This window comes from Rana temporaria, chromosome 7 (genome assembly GCF_905171775.1).
Source record: "Rana temporaria chromosome 7, aRanTem1.1, whole genome shotgun sequence".
Taxonomy (NCBI): domain Eukaryota; kingdom Metazoa; phylum Chordata; class Amphibia; order Anura; family Ranidae; genus Rana; species Rana temporaria.
The window spans coordinates 38,169,434-38,188,080 of record NC_053495.1 but is presented as its reverse complement, the minus strand read 5'-3'; the positions used below and the strand labels follow the sequence as shown (position 1 = coordinate 38,188,080).

Sequence of the window (18,647 nt, the reverse complement as noted above, 5' to 3'; positions counted from 1 at the left end):
TCTTGCTGCACCCCGCACTCCTCCACAGTAACGATACACCGAGAAGGGTAAGGTGACCAGATTTTCAAAATGAAATCCGGGGACATATTTTTTTTTACTAGTAATGGCGGCAATCAGTGACTCTCTGCCTGTCGCCGCCGCCCGCCTCACAGCCACCAAGTCTTAGGCCTCGTACACACAATAGGATAGCCAGAGGACAACGGTCTGAATAACCGTTTTCATCGGTCAAAACCGATCGTGTGTGGGCCCCATAGGTTATTTAACCTTCGGTTAAAAAAATAGGAACTTGCTTTAAAATTTTACCGATGGACGCCTAACCGATAGGTCAAAACCGATCGTTAGTATGCAAAAGCATCGGATAAAAACCCGCGCATTCTCAGAATCAAGTCGACGCATGCTTGGAAGCATTGAACTTCGTTTTTTTCAGCACGTTGTTGTGTTTTACGTCACCGCGTTCTGACACGTTCGGTTATTTAACCTATGGTGTGTAGGCGTGACGGACCATCAGTCAGCTTCATCGGTTAACCTTAGACAACGGTCCTTCAGACCGTTGTCCTCTGGCTATCCTATCGTGTGTACGAGGCCTTACTCTCCGGGCCCCCGGCTACTACTGTGTGGGGAGCGGAGGAAGATCACCCCCCACAGGGAAGGCAAGGAGATTAGCAGGCAGGCGGCTGGCAAGGACTTGAGCCAAAGCAGAAGAACATGCGAGCGGGAGCGGAATGGGCATGCATTCGAAACTGAAGAAATATTCCCTCCGCTCCGACCAGCACGTGATCATCAGAAAGGGGCACAGATAATGGAAAAAAAAAATACACCGCGCCCGCCCCTCCCCCCAAGCTAGTAGGAGCAGCAGAGCGGGTGTGTAATTCAGATTTTTTTTTTTAATTCTGCACTGACTGTCATTGAAATTGCCTCAGCCCCTGTTCAAATCCAATCCGGGGACAAACTTGGTCCGGGGACAGTGTCCTCAATCCAGGGACTGTCCCCAGAAACCGGGGATGTCTGGTCACCCTAGAGAAGGGGGCAAGCAGATATCTTGTTACACACACCAGTTTTGCATCCCACAATCATTTTTAACAGGAAATAGAGCTTATATGGTGAAATACAGTATTTGGAAATCCATCAGACTGTTTACATGTTGAAATTTAAAAGCAGATTAGATGAGATTAGCAAACCTGTAAAATCAGCAGGTTTGCCTCTACTTTTAAAACTTAACATCTAAACAGTCCATCGGATTTCTAAATACTGTATTTCACCTTATAATCTCAGTTTTCTGTTAAAAATAACTGTGCAATAAAAAACACCGGTGGGTGTAACAAGATATTTGCTTGCCCCCTTCTCGGTGTATCTTTACTGTGGAGTAGTGCGGGGTGTAGCAAGATGGCGGCGACGGAACGTCACTTCCGTTACCAATTCTGACGGGGTCGCCATATGTGACGGAACACCACCCCTCCACACACTCTCTAAATCAGGGGTAGGCAACCTGGGGCCCTCCAGCTATTGTGGTACTACATTTCCCATGAGGCATTGCAAGGCTGGCAGTCACAATTACTCAGAGGCATGATGGGACTTGTAGTTCTGTAACAGCTGGAGGGCCCCAGGTTGCCGACCCCTGCTCTAATTCGAGAAACTACAAGCAAATAATGAAAACTTGGATGGAACCCAGACCTTTGAAGATGTCAGTAGCTGCCACCAGTGACAATTGTACTGCTTATGCACAGATTGATGTGACCTGCTAACCAAAATTGAGGCCTGTACAATTTGGCTCAATAAACAAAGCCCTCATCATTCAGGTTAACAGCACAATGCAACCTTGGCTGCCCTCGCTGGGTGACCTATTTATTAATAAACCCCCCTGCACCTGGAATAAGTGGTTAAAGCCAGAACCGGCCCTCATTACCTTTCTATTTTAGGTTTCCAAAGCTCCCCAAACCACAGCAATGACAGCGCAGTACTTTTCACATGTTAAGGTGGAGATGAAGATAAACTGTGGTGAGCTTCCTCACAGCTGACAGGATGTAAAACCCGGTCAAATAACTGGTCAGAAATAGACACAGAATCAACAAAGAGCAAGAAAAAAAGCTAGAGAATACAAGAACGGAAGCTCGGCCACAGTAAATCATAGGTTGTGGCAGAGAACTCACCGCAAATAATTCAGTATAGGTGGAAACACAATTGTTTAGAATTGCAGATCCCCCTGACGTTTCCTGTTTGCTCAAGCCTCTTGGGGAAGATGCATGGACTTGGGAAGACAATGTAAAGATCTATACATACGTGCAAACGCATTTCCATATCCAGGGCAAGGTGACGCTGTGAAAAATTGATATACTAAAGAGGGACTGAACTCCAAAACTGAAGATTTGCTATATTATAGGTGTAGCGCCTGGTTACTTACCGGTGCTATTTAAATTTAGAGGGGGATCAGAGTGTAGTTAGACTCTGATCCTAATTATTATGTTCAAAGAAGGGTCTCTGTCTCAGCTTGGCTGTGCTGTAGGCGTATTCTGTTGTGCTGGGGTGTTCTTCCCACCCCAGTGCAATAGATGGCAGCAGTGGAGTCAAGGTTTGGGTGCTTTTCCCCAGCGGCCAATCAGGAGGGTTGAGCCCAGGCCCGGATTTACTCCCTTTGCCGCCCCAAGGCCGGGTCCTTCAATGCCGCCTCCGCCTGCGTAGTACAGGGGGGACATTATCCGCCGGGGACTTTTTCGGCAGGACACTGAGAAGCGGGGGGGGGGGGGAGTGTTGCTGTCGAATATGACATTGAGAACTGGGGGGGTGCTTACCACCTCTTCCCTCAGTTTTCTCTCCTCTAACCATCCGTGACATGACAGGGGGGAACTCCTGAAATGAAAGTGAAAGTGGTGAAAGTGTCCTCTCCTCTCAGGCACAGTGCCGCCCCTGCACCCACTGCCGCCCCAAGGCCTGGCCTTGTTGGCCTTGTCTGGAATCCGACCCTGGTTGAGCCTCGCTGTGCATGCTGGGCGAGGGTATTTATGGGGCAGACGCCACTGGTTCTGGGTTCGTCTTTTTCGTCCAGCGTGTCGCCCACCTTTAGGGTGACCACATCACAGCGCCCCGGCTTTATGGCCTACCTGCCCGGGGCGTGCATACCACGCGGTGTTCCTGGTTCCGGGACCATGTTGGTCCGGAACATTTGAGCAGCGACGGGGACCTAGTGATCAACTAGGTTCCCTTACCTCTGAGGATCCCAAGCGGTATAGCTGTTCGGTGGGGAGTCGGTCTGAGGAGTGCCAATGAGAGGCTGGCGGTCCAAAAGGATTTCGACAAACCACCGGGGATCAAGGTAGCCAGACACTGAAGGATTGATCACCTGTCAGTCGGTACCTGGGCGACGTTAAGAAGGAGATCCAGGCGTAATTCACCTAAGGAGGATTACTTCCGTAACTGCAATCAGAGAGGGCCTGTGGCAGAGGTGTCTCCCTGACGTTCATTCAAGGAGGGGCTGTGGCAGAGACTTTTCCTCCAAAGGTTCGAGCGATACTCTGGCTGCCAGGTCAGTGAGAGAGGCCTGTCCAGATACGCTATTCCCACTCAAGCAGGAGTGGGGCAGAGAAGTGTTACACTTGGGAACAGGACTGTTTCCCTATTACTACGCCTGAATCTGCTGTTCTCCTTTTCTTCTTCAACTTTACTTTCCTCACCACAAGTTTATTTGTTTTTACCCAGCTGGGTAATAAAGAGCACAGAAAATAATTTTTTTGCGGACATTCCTTTACTATTGCTATATGCACCATTCACCCCTAGGAATTCGGAAGAGCCACGAGGTAAATGTGCCACCCAAAACAACCAGCAGCTCCTCCAGGGGTAGTGCTACATAGGGAACATCAAAAAATGTTAATTGAGCCCAGGCAGTGCCTTGAAAAATGTTTCTTCTATCTGGAATTCCATCAGGAAGTAGCAGTGCGCTTCCTGGTATTGGAGTGTGCCTAGGCACTCCTGTGCCTACAGTCTCATAGCTGTAGATCTGCATTGTGAGATCTAAGGCACTGCTACCTGACTGATAATTCGCAGAAGGTTTGGAGCATTACTGTACTGCTCACTGTTCTCCTTGCTGGAGCTTCTGACATGAGAAACCAAATATGTGCAGTAGGGAACCAGGAAGTGAAGCCTTTACGCTTCACTTACTGATTCCCTCACCGAGGATGGCGGTGGGGGCAGCCAAGAGCCAAACGATTGATCAGCTTCGGCTGACGACATTGCGGGCACCCTGGACAGGTAAGTGTCCATTTATTAAAAGTCAGCAGCTGCAGTATTTGCAGTTGCTGGCTTTTAATGTTTTTTTTAAGGTGGACCTCCGCTTTAGTGCCTATACATAATGGGGTAGATTCAGATAGAATTTACGCCGGCGTATCCATAGATACGCCGCGTAAATTCAAATCTGCGCCGGCGTATCTACTTTCTGTATTCAGAAGGCAAGATACGCCGACATTTGCCTAAGATACGACTGGCATAAGTCTCTTACGCCGTCGTATCTTAGGGTGCATTCTGACGCTGGCCGCTAGGGGGCGCTTCCGTTGTTGTCGGCGTAGAATATGCTAATTATCTAGATACGCCGATTCACAAACGTACGTACGCCCGTCGCAATGTATTTACGTAGTTTACGTTAGGATTTTTCGGCGAAAGGTTGTTCCTGCTATTAGGAGGTGCATCCAATGTTAAGTATGGACGTCGTTCCCGCTTCGAAATTTGAATTTTTTACGTTGTTTGCGTAAGTCGTTCGCGAATAGGGCTGGACGTAATTTACATTCACGTCGAAACCAATACATCGTTGCGCCGTACTTGGAAGCAATGCACACTGGGATATGTACACAGACGGCGCATACATTTACATAAAACACGCCCCCATTCCACATTTGAATTACGCGCGCTTACGCCGGCCCCATTTACGCTACGCCGCCGCGACTTATGGAGCAAGTGCTTTGTGAATACAGCACTTGCTCCTGTAAGTTACGGCGGCGTAGCGTAAATACGATACGCTGCGCCGCCGTATCATTGCGCGCCCCTACGTGAATCTACCCCATCGTTTTTGAAATTAATGTTGTTACAATGGACATATTCCTCTACACGTTTCTCAGATATAATCCGCTTGTTTAGGAGGCTTGCTCCAGAGTATGCCAAGAATGCCAAGAATTCCCCGGGCGAGCACAGAGGCACCACCAGAACCCCGCTGTTCCCAATGAGACAACCCTCATATCTTCCAAAAAGTGGTCCTCCACCACCAAATGTTATCAGCAGCATCTCATATGCATCTTAGGAAAAGGGGAAATCACAGAGCACTTATGCTGGAGGCTGATGGTTCTTATGGGAGGCTGTGTGGTTACACAAGTAGTAGTAAAACTTGAGGGCCTCCAACAACATCAGACATTAGGGGGAGAAAAAGGGGAAAAGGTTGAAAAAAAAATGGGGTTCTGCCTGCCAGCTGACTATCCTTCCTTGAATAACCAAATATTAAAATTGTGAAGTGAACTGAAGGAATCGAAAAAGGAAAAATATCATAAAAAGAACACAAATTATTTGGTACACACAAACCTGCCCCATAGTGACCTTCTAAGATGGACTATTTGGACTCTTTTTTTTATATTTGTGCACTTTGAATTTAATCAGTTCACTTCACCATTATTTTTTTTATTCTAGCTCACTTTTCATCACATGTATTTGTTATTATCTACAGGATATCAGCAATATTACACCACTTATTGTTGTTGATTTGTCACATTTTGTAGCGCTGCACTGTGGTTTATATGTATTGGTGATCAACTTCTGTCAGTTGATATGCTAGTAACTTAAATTGCCTTTAAAGTGCAATTTCATTCTTTATATATTATCCTTCCTTGAAGCATGTAGCCTTTGATGGCTACTGCGCACATGACCTTTGCACTTGGTTCCATGTACCAACCTACCCCTGTACACCTGTCAAACTCGCTGTGAAGTTGAGTCTGTACAGCTGATGCATATCTATTCATTTTATATGGGCTGCTGTGGGCAGCTTATGCCGTGTACACACGATCGGAATTTCCAATGGAATTATCCGTCGGAATTCCGATGAAGCTGACTTCCATCAGTCTTGCATACACGCTGTCAGACTAAATTCCGACCATGCCAAAACGCGGTGACGTAAAACACTACGACGAGCCGAGAAAAATAAAGTTCAATGCTTCCGAGCATGCGTCGACTTGATTCTGAGCAAGCGTGGGTAAAAAAAACCACGTCAGAGTTGCACACAGACAATGTGAATTTTCGATCGTTTTTTTTTCCCATCGAAAAAAAAAAAACATGTTTTATTTCTAAACACTGATGGAAAAAAATCAGATGGGGACCACACACGATCGTAATTTCCGATGAAAAAAGCAAATCTGACTTTTTTCATTGGAAATTCCGATCGTGTGTATGCGGCATTAGTGGTAGCAGAACAAGTAAACTAGTGGGTGGCTCTGCACGTTGCTCGGGGCTGAGTATCCATGTGAATGAGCTCTATACCAAGAAGTGGCTGAGTAAGGACCTTCGTAGCAAGATTACCAGGTAGATGCACGTTAGTTTGGAAAGATACAAGTATTCTACTTCTGAACCTAGAGTGATAATAAACAGGCTTCGTCTGACTGAAGAGATGGTTTTAAACTTCTGTGTGCGGACCATTCTCGTGTACGGCTACGCAGGTTACACTGTGCAAGGCCAGACAATTGTTATTTTTCAATGCTTTTAATGCGCAAGAGCCATTTTGGAAGAATGCATTAGTTGCCTTGGCAACTATTTTATACAACAAGGTCACTGCGGATATTTTATAAAAGATATCTAATTTAAATCATTTTTGTCATCTGTGTCCAAGCTTGATTCATTAAGGTGAACAATACATTTTATTCTGTACATTACAGAATAAAAATCTCCGACCTCATGATGTATACATAAATGTACCAAATGTGCCAGGGTCATCCTTTATTCGTCTGATCTGATGCTGCTGGCCCTCCCCCCGAGCCCCCGTTATACTTACCTGACCCCTCGAAAGTCCCGCGCGGTCCCGAGATCCTATTCGCCGCTCAGCCTGGCCACTGATTGGCTAGAGCGGATGTATTGAGAGCAGCGCAGCCATTGGCTGGCGCTGCTGTCAATCACATCCAGTGACGCGGCGCGCCGAGGGGCGGGGGCGAGTGATACAGTGAGCGGCTATGGCCGCTCGCTGTATCACGGGAGCGCGCCCGCAATTACTCACCACTATGCGAGCTCTCGCATTACTGTGGTCAGTAATTACAGGGAGGACCAGAGACAGCTGCCGAGGGACCCCAGAAGACGAGAATCAGGTCACTCTGTGCAAAACTAACTGCACAGTGGAGGTAAGTATAACATGTTTGTTATTTTATTTGAATTTTTTTTTTTTTTTCATTTACTAACCCTTTAAGACCCCATACACAATATTAGATTTTCTGCAGACTTTTGTCTTCAGATTTTGCTATGTTCTAAGGCCTCGTACATACGACCGAACATGTCTGCTGAAACTGGTCCGCTGACCAGTTTCAGCAGACATGTTCGGTCGTCTGTACGGCCGACCGGACAAATGTCCGGCGGATCGGACAGGTTTCCAGCGGACAAATGTTTCTTAGCATGCTAAGAAACATGTCCGCTGGAACCATGTCCGTCGAACATGTTCGGTCGTCTGTACAGACTCACCGGACATGTCCGATCGGCCGCCATCCCTGGCATGCGTCGAATTGATTCGACGCATGCGTGGAAGCATTGACCTTCCAGGGTTGCGCACGTCGCCACGTCATCGTCGCCGCGACGGCGTGGCCATGTCGCGACACGTCACCGCGTTGGTTTTCCGCTGGGATTTTGGTCTGATGGTGTGTACAGCCATCAGACCAAAATCCGGCAGCGGACATGTCCGATGAAAACGGTCCGCGGACCGTTTTCATCGGACAGATCCGCTGGTGTGTACGGGGCCTTAGTCTTAAAGCCGGCGGGGGATAGCTGCAGCTTGGATCAATGCTGCAGCCATCTAGGTAAGTATATACATTATATTGGCAAAGGTATTGGGACGTCTGCATTTGCACGCTCACGCACTTTAATGGCGTCACAATCCCAGGGAAGGCTGTCCACAAGGTTTAGGAGTGTGTCTATGGGAATGTTTGACCATTCTTCCAGAAGCACATTTGTGAGGTGAGGCACTGATGTTTGATGAGAAGGCCAGTCTCTGCTCTAATTCATCCCAAAGGTATTCTATCAGATTGAGGTCAGAACTCTGTGCAGGCCAATCAAGTTCCTCCACCCCAAACTCGCTCATCCATGTCTTTGTGGATCTTGCTTTGTACACTTGTGCAAAGTCATGTTGGAACAGGAAGGGACATCCCCAAACTGTTCCCACAAGGTTGGGAGCATGAAATTGTCCAAAAGGTCATGATATGCTGACGCCTTAAGAGCTCCCTTCACTGGAACTAAGGGGCCAAGCTCAATCTCTGAAAAACAACCCCACACCATAATCCCCCTCCACCAAATGATTTGGACCCGTGGACAAAGCAAGGTCCATAAAGCATGGATGAGCGAGTTTGTGGTAGAGAAACTTAACTGTCCTGACCTCAACCTGATCGAACACATTTGGGATGAATTAGAGCGGAGACAGCGAGCCAGACTTTCTTGTCCACATCAGTGCCTGACCTCACAAATGCACTTCTGGAAGAATGGTCAGATATTTCCATAGACACACTCCTAAACCTTGTGGACAGCCTTCCCAGAAGAGTTGAAGCTGTTATAGCTGCAAAGGGTGGGCCAACTCAATATTGAACCCTCCGAACCAAGACTGGGATGCCATTTAAACGCCAAGAAACGCGTCGAGTCTATGCTCAGGGATGCCAAGATCAAGCTTGCCCAATTATGTGTTTTATTATCATTTTGTTTTCATCTACTAATTTTATTGGAAAATCATGTCTACTGTATCTATATGTCAATTTATTGTGATTGCTTTTAATGGTCATGTCCTGGATTTTGAATATTTTTTATATCAATGTTATTATGACTACATGTATTATGCCTTTGTATGCATGATCTCTGTATTATATATTATGATACATATTACATTATTAAGTTTATATTTGACTCCTTCAATTTCTTTTTCGGATTGATCACTAAGCAATTTCTTTTGACCACAGAGATTTCCCTTGATGGGACTGTGATAGATCTTTTACTGTTGATATCCTTAACAAGTTTACAAACCCGTCCATGCCCCATTTAAAGTCCCATTACCCAATTTTTCTTGTTCTGGGATGCCATTAAAGTTTATGTAAAGGCAGGCATTCCATTACCTTTGACAATATAGTGTATGTTTGTTTGCTTTTTTGTATCCCACACTTCTCTTTTAAAGCAGAACTAAACTCTCTCAATCAACATGAACCATGTTTAATCCTTGTGCTGTGAGGACTATTTTTAAAAATATTAGTATAAAGATAGTAAAGTATTTTACATTCGCTTGTTTTAACCTTTTTTAAAACATTTCTTCAGTTGCTTCCTAGTTTCTGGCTAAGGCCAAAGTGATTTCATCCATTCAAGTCAGGACTCAGGAGTCTATATTGCTATTTCATTTTCTTTCATCTAGAGGAGGGGATTTCTCAGCTAAGTACACCCTTATGCCTGCATGCCTGAGCTAAGGGCTGATGGATTCCAGAAGTAAATTCTACATGAATCAACTACCCTTACTAATGAGGGCTGTAGCTAGAACCATCCTAAAATGATGCCAGCTTATCTCATGGCAATGTATATAGATCCCGCCTAGTCAACCTCTTCCCTAAATAGTGGCCAGCCTTTAGTTATCTGTCACTGCTGTATAGATTAAATTACAGAAAACAGCCAGATTGGGTGGTTAATATCTTACATCTGGCAAACTTTACACATTCAACCAACCATGGCCATCCAGGGGTCTTATGTACACACTGGGGGCTGTAAGTACACTTGTAGGGATCCACAAATGCTGCATATTGAACTAAGATAGTCTGAATATTCTACATCCGGATTACACTACTGTATGAAGAAGATAACTGGTCTGCTTTGCCATCTGAAAATTTGCATCTGCTCATTCTCCCCTAAGCAACTAGAATTTGTTAACATCATAGAACATATGGCAAGCAAATATTGTTATGCAATTAACTTTCATGTATGAAAAGTAAAGTTTGAATGAAGGTCAATCCTATTAAAGAATTCCATTTTGAGCATTTCAATATTTATTTAAAAGTGGAATCATCACTTTTATAAACCAATTTTATGGGTCGGTAATATACTGATCAGTTACTAAAAGCAGATGTTAGCTCAACACTGCCCCACTGTGGACACTGAGCACTGCAGCTGCAGTGGAAGTTTACCAAAATTCTGGACATAGTGGGGTAGATTCACGTACCTTTAGGCGGGCGTAGCGTATCTCCTATACGCTACGCCGCCGTAACTTTGAGAGGCGAGTTTGGTATTTTCAAAGATTTTGCCGCCGAAGTTACGGCGGCGTAGCGTATTAGGGCCGGCGTAAGCACGCCTAATTCAAATGTTGAAGCTGTGGGCGTGTTTTATGTATATTAACTGTGACCCCACGTAAATGACGTTTTGATTGAACGGCGCATGCGCCGTCCGTGGACGTATCCCTGTGCGCATGCTCCAAATGACGTTGGCAAATCGTCATGCTTTCGACGTGAACATAAATTACGGCCAGCCCCATTCACGGACGAGTTACGCAAACGACGTCCGTGGACGTATCCCAGTGCGCATGCTCCAAATGACGTCGGCAAATCGTCATGCTTTCGACGTGAACATAAATTACGGCCAGCCCCATTCACGGACGAGTTACGCAAACGACGTCCGTGGACGTATCCCAGTGCGCATGCTCCAAATGACGTTGGAAAATCGTCATGCTTTCGACGTGAACATAAATTACGGCCAGCCCCATTCACGGACGAGTTACGCAAACGACGTCCGTGGACGTATCCCAGTGCGCATGCTCCAAATGACGTCGGCAAATCGTCATGCTTTCGACGTGAACATAAATTACGGCCAGCCCCATTCACGGACGAGTTACGCAAACGACGTCCGTGGACGTATCCCAGTGCGCATGCTCCAAATGACATCGGCAAATCGTCATGCTTTCGACGTGAACATAAATTACGGCCAGCCCCATTCACAGACGAGTTACGCAAACGACGTAAAATTTGAAAAATTTGACGCGGTTCCGACGTCCATACTTAACATTGGCTGCGCCATGTTTTTGGTGGTTTATCTTTACGCCTGAAAACCCCTTACGTAAACGGCGTATCTTTACAGCGACGGCCGGGCGTACGTTCGTGAATAGGTGTATCTAGCTGATTTACATATTTTAGGCGTAGATCAGCGTACACGCCCCTAGCGGCCAGCGTAAATATGCAGTTAAGATACGACGGCGTAGGAGACTTATGCCGGTCGTATCTTAGCAATATTTAAGCGTATCTCAGTGAGAATACGCTTAAATATACGACGGCGGGGATTCGGACTTACGACGGCGTATCTACTGATACGCCCGTCATAAGTCTTTATGAATCTACCCCACAGTACTTATCTGGCCTACTGACAATCAATTTGATTTTTATATTAATTTATATGCAATGCATTGATTTTCAAAGTTACACACATGGGTCATTTTGCATGGGTGCCAACAAACCTATCTATACGTTTTTACATTTTGCAAGAAAACCCTGACATTTGGGTTCAAACCTTCAAAGAAAAGTTAAAGTATATAGTGGCCCTAATGGAAATCAAACCCAAATGGGCTGGCAGAGCAAAAGGAAGGTATGGGAGGGTAAGCTCTAGTCCCTGTGTGCACTACAAGTGCAAAGCCTGATTTATTGTGTGCAGTGACCTGCAGTCCAGTGTCAGGAAGGACATACCAGCAGACAGGATAGCTCTTCTAGACAGTGTCCTGTGCAGGGGCACAGGATATTTCATATTCCTTTACATGCACATAGAAGTTGTGCACACACGTACATATTTGTGAACCTGCACGCTCATCTGTTACTCGCATTGCTGCCAAGCGGGCTATTTAAACTGAGCACGATGCTTTAGTGCCATTTTGTCTACAGCGTTCCCGTGCATACCTGCTACCTGTTACTCTGCATCTGACTACTGTTACCAACCCAGCTTGTCTTTACTTCTGAACGCTGCCTGCATTGACTCCGTCTTTCCTCTGACCCCGCTTTTGCCTGTTCCCTTTGCTGCTGCTCCACTGATCTATTACCGATGCGGCCTGCTTCTGACATTGATCCTGTCTACACATCTGCTTCTGTCCCCATCGCTGCTGGGCTGCCTGCTGTAAGCCTCTGCCTATATTCCACCGATGCCCGATCACTGCCTGTCTGCTGCCAGCCTGTGCCTGTCCCTTATATCCAATGCCAGCCTGCTCTTGTCTCCAGCTCACTGGTGTCTATCCGGCACTCCTGCTCCACTGCGGTCTACTCTTTCCCCGCTTCATCCTGAGAGTCCATCCAGCCCTGTTTGCTGCTAGCAAGACCAATAGGCACTCATGCAACTCTGTACTACTGCGCTACTTGTCTACTCTAAGAGAGGGCGTCCTCATCGTGTCAGGCTCTTCCACCTGGTAGGTGACACCAGTAAATTAGGAGGTACCCGTCATCCTGGGCATGAATGTCCTGAAGGACCTGGACCTACCTCGCCTGATGGCTAAGACTGACTCACCCACAAGTGTGTTGTGCCAGATGCTGAAGATTTTTCTGTCACTGAAGCTCTTTAGGAGGGCAACGACTGTCAGCATAGGACAAGTAAGTGTATCTAAAGCCAAGACCTGAAAGAGGTTCCAACCCTTTTACATTCTTTTCAGAACTTAAAACATGTTTTTGCTTGACACACACAATGGGTTCACACTTGTAGTGGTTTTCACTGCCATGGATAATTTTTTCTCTGATGAATCCCCTTTCCAATTTTTTGGGGCATCCGGAAAAAACATTGTTCGGAGAAGAAAGAGTAGGTGCTACCATCCTGAGACCATTCATGTGTGGGGTTGCTTCTCAGCCACGGGAGTGGGCTCACTCAAAAGTTTGCCTAAGAACACAGCCATGAATAAAAAATAGTACAAAACCACCCAAGAACAGTTCAGTGCTGAACAATGCATTTTCCAGCATGATGAAGCACATTGCCTTGAGGCAAAAGTGATAACTAAGTGGCTCGGGGAACAAAACATCAACATTTTGGGTCCATGGGCAGGAAACTCCTCAGAACTTAACTAATTGAGAACTTGTGGTCAATCTTTAACTACATGCCGACCCCCTGCTCGCTCCTGACTCCCGCAAGCGTGCCCGGCGGTCGCGATCACCGCCGGGCACCCGCGATCGCTCGTTACAGAGCGGGGACCGGGAGCTGTGTGTGTAATGCTCCCGGTAATGTCAGGGGAGAAATGCCTGACCGTCTGTTCATACAATGTATGAACAGCGATCAGTCATTTCCCCTAGTGAGTCCACCCCCCCTACAGTTAGAACACACCCAGGGAACATACTTAACCCCTTCCCCGCCCCCTAGTGTTAACCCTTTCTCTGCCAGTGGCATTTTTATAGTAATCAATGCATTTTTATAGCACTGATCGCTATAAAAATGCCAATGGTCCCAAAAATGTGTCAAAAGTGTCCGAAGTGTCCGCCATAATGTCGCAGTACCGAAAAAAAAACTGTTGGCGAAAGGAGCCGAACGGCGAGTCGGCGTTATACTGCGCATGCGCATTGCCGTTCGGCTCCTTTCGCCAATCGTGACGCGGCTTACGCGACGGGGGGAGAGCTCGTTTTTGGGCAAAACGTCAATCAACAGCATGTGAGGAACGCCCACTCCCACGGGACTCGCAACCCGGATGCACGGGTGAATATGCTGTACTAAGGTATGTACAGCAGGAAAAAAATAATAAGAGCCTTAATCGTGATGGAATGTGGGGGGGCAGTGGAATAAAAAAAAGTTGTTTTTAAGGGGGAACCACCGCTTTAAGTACTCATTTGCATACGCTAGGCGGCATTTCGACTCGAAATGCCCCCAGCGGCGGATGCGGTACTGCATCCTAAGATCTGACAGTGTAAGTGTCTTACAGATGTCAGATCTTCTGCCTAACTTTGGAAAAATCCTTTTGAGGATCGTTTCCAAAGTTAGGCACAGAGATAGACACAGAGAGCAGTTCCGCCTGCGTATCTCTTTTGAGAATTTGGCCCATTGACTCTGCATAAACTTAAAGCGGTGGTTCCCCTAAAAATAAAATGTTGACATCGCATTTAGCAAATAAATTACAGTTAGAATCGGGTTGTTTTATTTAAAAAATACCTCCGTACGTATCGTTTCCATTATTCGGTCCCACCGCCACTTCCGGGTACGATGCAGGCGGTGGGCATTCCTAATTGATTGACAGGCATCCGAACGACGCATCCATCGCGTCACGAGATGCCGGAAAAAGCCGAACGTCGGTGCGCATGCGCCGTATAGAGCCGCACCGACGTTCGGCTTTTTTCGGCATCTCGTGACGCGATGGATGCGTCGTTCGGATGCCTGTCAATCAATTAGGAACGCCCACCACCTGCATCGTACCCGGAAGTGGCGGTGGGACCGAATAATGGAAACGATACGTACGGAGGTATTTTTTAAATAAAACAACCCGATTCTAACTGTAATTTATTTGCTAAATGCGATGTCAACATTTTATTTTTAGGGGAACCACCGCTTTAAAGCGGGAGTTCACCCGAAATTTTTTTTTTAACATTAGATTGATGCTCATGTTGTCAAGGGGAATCGGGTAGTTTTTTTTAAAATCGAAGCAGTACTTACCGTTTTAGAGAGCGATCTTATCCGCCGCTTCCGGGTATGGTCTTTGGGACTGGGAGTTCCTATTTGATTGACAGGCTTCCGACAGGCTTCCGATGGTCTCATACATCGCGTCACGAGTGGCCGAAAGAAGCCGAACATGGGTGCGGCTCTATACGGCGCCTGCGCACCGACGTTCGGCTACTTTCGGAAAATCGTGACGCGATGTATGCGACCGTCGGAAGCCTGTCGGAAGCCTGTCAATCAAGTAGGAACGCCCAGTCCCGCAGCCCATACCCGGAAGCGGCGGAGAAGATCTATCTCTAAAACGGTAAGTACTGCTTCGATTGTAAAAAAAACACCCGATTCCCCTTGACAAAATGAGCATCAATCTAATGTTAAAAAAAAAAGGTTTTTGGGTGAACCTCCACTTTAATGTAATGTCAATAAAAGCCTTTGTCACTTATGAAATGCCTGTAATTATACTTCAGTATAATACTTCAGTTTTTCGGCATGAAAAAAAACAACGTTTTTAAAAACGTCATTTAAAATCATCGTGTGTGGGCTTCACATTGTTTTTCAGGGTTCTTAAAATGTAGTTTTTCGGGTTGTAAAAAATTATCGTGTGTGGGCTAAAACAACGTTTTAAAACCCGCGCATGCCCAGAAGCGAGTTATGAGACGGGAGCGCTCGTTCTGGTAAAACTACCATTCATAATAGAGTAAGCACATTCATCACACTGTAACAGACAAAAAAGCGTGAATCGTCTTTTACTAACAAGGAATCAGCTAAAAGCAGCCCAAAGACGAATAGAACTTCCCCTTCAGAGTGCCGTCGTACGTGTTGTACGTCACCACGCTTTGTTCATCATTTTTTAAAAACGATGGTGTGGGCAACATCGTTTTTAATGATGAAGTTGGAAAAACTTTGTTTTTTGGACATGCTGAAAAACGACCGTGTGTACGCCGCATTAGAAAGAAAAAATTATTGTAAACCCCAATTTCTGATTTGTTACCAGAATAGAGGGAAACTCTTCAAATGGGGCCACTAGTTCCCATAGCAACTGTCTAAGATGGGATTTCCCTCACATCGGAAAGATATCCTCTCACTTCCTGTGAGAAATGAAAGGAAATCACCCTCATGAGAAACTTACAGTGGCTTTAACCCTCATCTACTCCATCCAACATAAAAAGGTTTTGGCTTTAGATATACGGTACTTTATCATTATTATTGTATTTATAAAGAAATTGCATATCTACATTAAAACTGCATCTAAATTTATTCTGTGCGAATGGGAAAAAAATTGAATGTTGTCAGGTTATATTCCCTGCAGATTAAATGGTATTAATAAAAATAAAAAAACTGTGTGAATAGGGGAAATACCGGTTTATAGCCACTATGTGGAGCTAAGGAGCATACTCCTTTCCTATAATACTCCTCGCCATCTAGTGGCCATTATGTGGTATTTTACCCATTCACACTTTTTTCATTAAAGGGTCACTAAAGGAAAAAAATTTTTTTGCTGAAATGACTGTTTACAGGGTATAGAGACATAATAGTTAACTGATTCCTTTTAAAAATGATTAAAAATAGATAAAAAACAATCATATAATGTACCTACAGTTTAGTTTCGTTTTTGCTGTTGTTTCCTGGTTCTCTGATGTACAGAGCCAGAGAGCCAATAGATGGCAGTGAAGGTTTTGCAAAACGAAACTGGATTAGTGCTGAGGGGTTTTAGACACACCTCCTTGATTAGTCACCACAGTGAGAAATCTCCCAGTACTGTGGTGATCAGGAAACAGACAACCGGGAAGTGTTCGGAACAGAGGGGAATTACAGCAACATCAAAGCAAAAACGAACAATGAGGACATGAAACCAAGGAAGCTATTTAGCTAAAAAAAAAAATTCCTTTTGTGACCCTTTAAATATAATTTTATCTGCAGAAAATATAACCTGAGAACGTTTTATATTGCCTTATTTGGTTTTGATGGATATACTGTACAGTGAAACCTTGCATTAAGAGCATAATATGTTCCAGGAGAATTCTCGTAATCCAAAGCACTCGCATATCACAGCAAATTTCCCCATAGAATTCAATGGAAACGAAAATAATTTGTTCCGCATTGACTTCAATGGCATGCAATACCACATGTGGCCAGAGGTGGGGGGTGCTGGAGACCCTCGGAAATGATCGGGGACAGTTCGGCTAACCTCAGAAAGTCTCGGAAACACCCAGGCACGGAGTATTTCCAAGTTTTTACGAGTATTTCCGAACTGCTCCAATCGGCTCCCCCACACCTCTGGCCAATTGCAATACTGCACAGCCCATTAGCTTGAATTCTGCTAGTTTTGCGAAACAACACTCGCAAACCGAGTCAGAATTAAAAAATGTTGTCTTTCAAAATGCTCGTTAACCGTGTTACTCGTAAACCGAGGTTCTACTGTACATGTCTGCAAACTTTTTTATAGATACACCCCTTAGTGTTTAAATACATATGCACTTGGGATGACTCGTCATCCCAACACGAACCACTCCAGAATAAAAGCTATATCGTAGGTAATGTCATTTGGATTGTAGTTGGTTGTTTTTGATATTTTTTTCTGATTTGCACACACCAGCTCCACATTGAAAAGGAAAAAATAAAATCTTACCCCTTTGAAATTCCAGCCTTTAGGGGTAGGAAAGGAGAAGGAATTTGTTGGCTGCCATGTTGTCCTACAAGAAGAGACAAGAGAAGGGCACAATCTTTAGTATGTAGCTCCCAGGCATAGGGCAACATTGACCTAACAAACATTCACTCTTCGTATGGCTACTGCAAACATCAAAACATCTGGATTTCCGTCCACTTAATATTAGCAGCGGAGTCCCATGGTTTTGTAAACATGAGTCAGAAAATGGATGAGCCGGTAATGGTGCTTAGCTGACATCCAATACTTGCTCACAAACTGATCCCAGAGTGCAATGCCAGGGTAACAGATAGCACTGTAGATCTAAATGATCTAAGATGGCACTTCTCACTGAAAGGTAAACATAGCTCCATGTCAACACCTCAAGGTTCATTTGCTACTTAATTCATGCACAGAGTGGTTACTCTTACAGTTCTTAGTCATCCATGAACAACATCAATTACTAATGTAACACTTTTTACACTACATATATTTTCCTGTATCTTTACAGGGTGAATTAAAGGGTATCCGCGATTGTTTTTTCTACAAATTGTCCTATTGCACCCAAAATTCCAATAAAAGTGAGCAGACAAGATTGTGAAATCTCTATGGCTGAAAACATAACTAAGCCTTTTATTGCATTGGTGTAGAATATATATATATATATATATATATATATATATATACATATATATATATAGTATATATATATATATATATTACACATACACACACTATATTGTCGAAAGTATTGTGACACCTGCCTTTAAACGCACATGAACTTTAATGGCATCCCAGTCGTAGTCCGTAGGGTTCAATACCCTTTGCAGCTATAACAGCTTCAACTCTTCTGGGAAGGTTGTCCACAAGGTTTAGGAGTGTGTCTATGGGAATGTTTGACCAATCTTCCAGAAGCGCATTTGTGAGGTCAGGCACTAATGTTGGACAAGAAGGCCTGACCCGCTCTAAGGGCCCTTTCACACCAGGGGACGAACGGTCCGTTTTTCAAAAGTCCGTTTAAGGACTTACAATGGTTCCCTATGGGATCACGGCCGTTAGCGGATGGAGCTTCCGCTAACGTCCGTAATCACCCGCCTCCGTCAGGATCCGGTTTTTCAGACGGAAGAAAACCCTATTTTTCTTCCGTCTGACGGATCGGATCGAATGAATACGGACAGAC

General features: G+C 45.1%; 1 protein-coding gene across 3 annotated transcripts in view; it reads right to left on the bottom strand.

Moving 5' to 3' along the window:
- Window positions 1-18,647, bottom strand: part of ARHGEF3 (Rho guanine nucleotide exchange factor 3) — a 463,997-nt gene that overhangs the window by 319,293 nt on the left and 126,057 nt on the right. For all 3 annotated transcript variants that reach the window (XM_040359243.1, XM_040359244.1, XM_040359247.1), the window contains exon 2: window positions 17,453-17,516. In XM_040359243.1, coding sequence (XP_040215177.1) covers window positions 17,453-17,516 — 64 coding nt within the window. The remainder of the gene's footprint in view (window positions 1-17,452; window positions 17,517-18,647) is intronic.